This window comes from Sceloporus occidentalis, unplaced genomic scaffold (assembly GCF_023333645.1).
Source record: "Sceloporus occidentalis isolate IW3139 unplaced genomic scaffold, rSceOcc1.0.p SCAF_48, whole genome shotgun sequence".
NCBI lineage: Eukaryota > Metazoa > Chordata > Lepidosauria > Squamata > Phrynosomatidae > Sceloporus > Sceloporus occidentalis.
The window spans coordinates 1,745,736-1,749,895 of NW_028317028.1; the positions used below are offsets into that span (position 1 = coordinate 1,745,736).

Genomic DNA, 4,160 nt, shown 5'->3' on the forward strand with positions numbered 1-4,160 from the left:
TGTTCACCCATTTCAAAAGACGCTATCGGTTTTAAGCCGAAAGGATAACCAGGAAGAGTGATTCCTGCTAGAAGGAGGGTGGGTAAGTTAGTACAGAATAAAAAAGGAGAAGAAACGTTGCATATAATATCAGATATAGAAATCATATTTATTATTTTACATTGCACAGGTAGTTTTATGAAACATTAATGCGTGATGAGACCATTGCTGCTGTATGGGCCTTACTCCTCCTTCTCTTCACCATGAGTGATGATGTGAACAAGGTTTTTGTAGTTTAAATTTCCAGTCACATCAGGTGGAAAAGCTGCAAACATCTGATCAACCTGTTGACAAAATATTTTTTTTATACAGAGAATTACATTTTTTGGAATTACGTGGAACAAAAGTTGTAGACTAATGTTAGACAAAGATGCCTTTTGTAGTAAATTGTATGTTATATGGTGCTTTAGAAACCCCACAATGCCTCATTTTTACTTTGTGAAAATATCAGAGGACAGCAAATGTGCATACTGAAGAATCGGCACACCATATAACACAGACTGAATTGTTGTCTCGCACGTAAAACAGAATTTGTCTTACCTCTTCATTTGAGAACCTTTCTGCTTGAGTCATAAGCATTTCTCTAATGCTAAAAAATAACATGGAAAAAAAGAGTTAAAACACAGCCTGGGAAAGGCAACCATCCGAACCGAACCGAAGAAAGAGAAAATAGGGAGTACTCACTAATCTGATTTTAGAAGTCCACTGCCTTCAGGATCAAACACTTTGAAAGCATTTAATATGGTCTCTTCTGGATCAGCACCTACAGGTTACATCAGAGATTATAAACAGTTCAATGTTAAAAAATATAGACTGCATCAGGCAGTCTATTTTGATAATACATCGGTCGTATCCTTTGAAATTCCCAAACTCCTTCAAACCTCCCGAAAGGCAAAACTCTTCATCAGCCCTAATCCTTGTATATAGTAATGAAATATGATCTGGAATGTGATTTAGATATGCATATCTATCGGTTCTCCAGAAGGTTATCAATTAATAAAAATGTAAATTGCTTAATGACAGAGATGTGAAATGTTTTCATATCTATATCTATGCAAGTATTTGATTTCAGGACTACATACCTTTCAGTTTCTCTCCAAACATTGTAAGAAATACAGTGAAATTGATTGGTCCTGAAGCTTCTTTTAGCATTTCTTCCAGTTCCTCATTTTTTACATTCAGGCGCCCTTATGAGAGGCATAAAAGAGTCAGGTTCTGTACATCGGGTCTCTAATTAATTTGTTTCGTTTATCCCCAAATGTTCATTAGACAACTAACCCATAATAGGACAGGATAAGATTAATATCATTTTGTGCTGTCAAGGTTGTAAAATTAAATCACACTTATCTTTAAACTTGAACCCCAAAGCTATGCCAGGATGCAATGGAAGTAAATAAATGCAGATACCTGCCCTGGCTACATACCGAAAAGCTGGAGGCAGCCCCAAGGTAAGTCAATGAGCAATACTTAGTAAAATGCTAATACATTTAGTGAAAGACATGGATTATTCAAACAAATATACCCTGCTTTACTGATACCTGAAGAATGTATTAACACAACCAACACGCAAAAAGACATAAAATGCAAAACATAAAATAATGAATGCTCAATGTGTATCCTTAGATCCTAAATCTAAATCACTTTTTTTTATTTCATTATGTTTTTTGAATGAAATGAAAGGCTTGAGAACCAGTCACTAGGTTAATGTGAAAAAGGAACCTTCCCGGAATTAAAGGGTTAAGATGATATTTTCACACCTAGAAAATAAATGAGTTATTTTAATCTGTTTGTCACAGTCACGCATAAGACAGCTGTGCTCTCTCCAGTGATAATAGTGGCCAATAGTGGTGTTGGGTATCATGTTACCAAATGCATTTATATGACATGTCTAGAGAATGATGCCTGTGGAATTTCATTAATGTAATGATGATCATTCCTATACCCACTTTTGAGCCTTTAGACAAGTTGCTGCCTGTTTTTAACAAATGGAGTTGGCTGAGTTCACTTTCTTTGAATAGCCATTTCTTTCAGTCATTTAGAGTTTTATAAATATTTGATGAAGGAACATATGATAACTCACCTAGTGCAGCAAAGGTGTCCCTGAGGTCTTCCTTATCGATGAACCCATCTCGGTTCTGATCCATAATTGTAAATGCCTAAACACGAGAGAAAAATAAGGGAGGTGTGTTCAAATCAACTAGTATTTTTCTTTGTATTTTTCAATAATTTATTTGTGACTAGGCAATGTTAGAACAGATTTTATAATTCAAAACAATTGACAAACTTGGTGAAATTGTGCAAGGGCTCAGACTGTTTCATGTACGTTCTGCATTGTTAAAAACTTACATTGGCCAATACTTCGTATTATACAGCAAAGGGGTTTAAATCAGGTATCCCTTGGGTCTTCCTCTTTCCAGTTTCAGATGCAACAGGTTGGTAAAGTTGGCAAGACAATCCTTCATTCTGAGCTTAATACTCTACTCAGGAGACCATCAATGAGCTTGTCCCTGGAGTCTTTGAGGCAAATCCACAGAGCTCCCCAGTATGATTAAATGTATTAAGCCAGTACCTGGGAGCTCACATAGTACCACATATGAATACAATTTGTATTTGCCTGCAGATAAATTAGCGAGGCTACTAGACTTTGGAGATACAAACATTTAGGAGCTACTATTGCCCTGCTGAGACACAACCCAATAAAATGGCTGTTAGTCATTTTGAAGTACACTAATTACAGCTATTTGTACTATGTTTGATGTGTGACCATACAATGTCATGTTTTGGTTAATTAAAGGGGTAGCCATGTCCATTTCATAGTGATTTATGAAACAACCATAGATTGGTTCACTAAGTGAAATCTGCCAGTTGTCATCCATCTGTTCCAATGGCATTCTAACCCTCTAGACAAGCTGAAATGCCATAATAATGAAAGTGCACAGGGTGGCAGTGGGTTTTAGGATTACATTCTGACTCAGTGTGAGAAATATTTTTTTAATAGGAAACTAAGAGTTTTCAGGTTCTAATACACTTTCATCTAGAGGTAAATTCTACCAATCCACACAGTGCAAATAATAAAGTGAAGATATTTCCTTGATTAGGACTTGAAGGGTTCCTAACAAAAGGCAATGTATCTAAGGCTTCCACACACAGGGCTATGTTGGTAATAAGCTAAGGTTTGATAACAAAAGTAACAATGACATAAAGTATAGTGGGAGATGCATAATTCTCATTGGGAGAAATGAAATCAGAAGTTCAAGAAAGATCAAAACAAATGCTAGTTTTTCTACAGTTGACATCGCACTAACTAGTTACACACACCTTTGATGCAGATATTAAAGACTGTTATTAAGGGGATAAATTCCATTGTTATTTGATTCCCTTGCGAAAGGGAAATATATTTTTTAAATTGTCTTTGAACAAAAATACGGTGGCACAAAGAGGGTAATTTGTGGACAGAATTATGATTTCTCCTACAGAATCCTAGCCTGTTACTCACCTCTTTAAACTCCTGGATCTGTGTTTGCTCAAACATGGAGAAGACATTTGAATTGGCACCTTCTGACCTCTTCTTGGCTTTCTTTGGAGACTTAGAAAAAGGGAAATCATGCGATCAGTTAGTGTAAAGAGCATAGCAAGGGACTCTGCCCTACTGTGGGAAAGAGCCGAGGCACAAATCAATTGTAGAAAATGCATTACCATATAAAACTTAAACAAAGTTTAACGTTGCCCTTGTTGTTGAGTTAAACACACCTTACCTAACTACTGGAGTGCTGAGCGACTTTATTTGTAACAAATTGTTTACTGACAAATACATTTCTCTATGTACGTATGTAAAAAAGGCAAAACGCAGCAAAACCAGCACAAGACAATGATACACTGAAATCTATGGGGAAAAGTTTTTTCCAATGATATTTTCACTAAGATGCCTTAAAATAATGTCACTAGTTGCATTTGATATCCTTTATTCAGCCAAAACAGAAAAAGATGTAAAGTTACATTAGCTTTCATAACCTTAGTAGTCTTAAAAGCGTATTTAAATTTAGATATTTTTATGTGTTAGCCAAATAAAAGGTAGTAACTTCAACGAAAGATTCCGTTTTCTCTTGCGCTAATATGGCTAT

The 4,160-nt window shown here is 35.7% G+C and overlaps 1 protein-coding gene across 1 annotated transcript; it reads right to left on the reverse strand.

Moving 5' to 3' along the window:
• Positions 1 to 221: 221 nt before the first annotated feature.
• Positions 222 to 3,571, reverse strand: LOC149289067 (myosin regulatory light chain 2, ventricular/cardiac muscle isoform-like). The gene is made up of 6 exons (XM_089490971.1): positions 3,536 to 3,571; positions 2,120 to 2,195; positions 1,122 to 1,226; positions 724 to 802; positions 580 to 628; positions 222 to 323 (listed from the first exon to the last, which is right to left on the reverse strand). Exons 1-6 carry the CDS (start codon positions 3,569 to 3,571, stop codon positions 222 to 224), a joined length of 447 nt encoding a protein of 148 aa, XP_089347097.1.
• Positions 3,572 to 4,160: the final 589 nt, after the last annotated feature.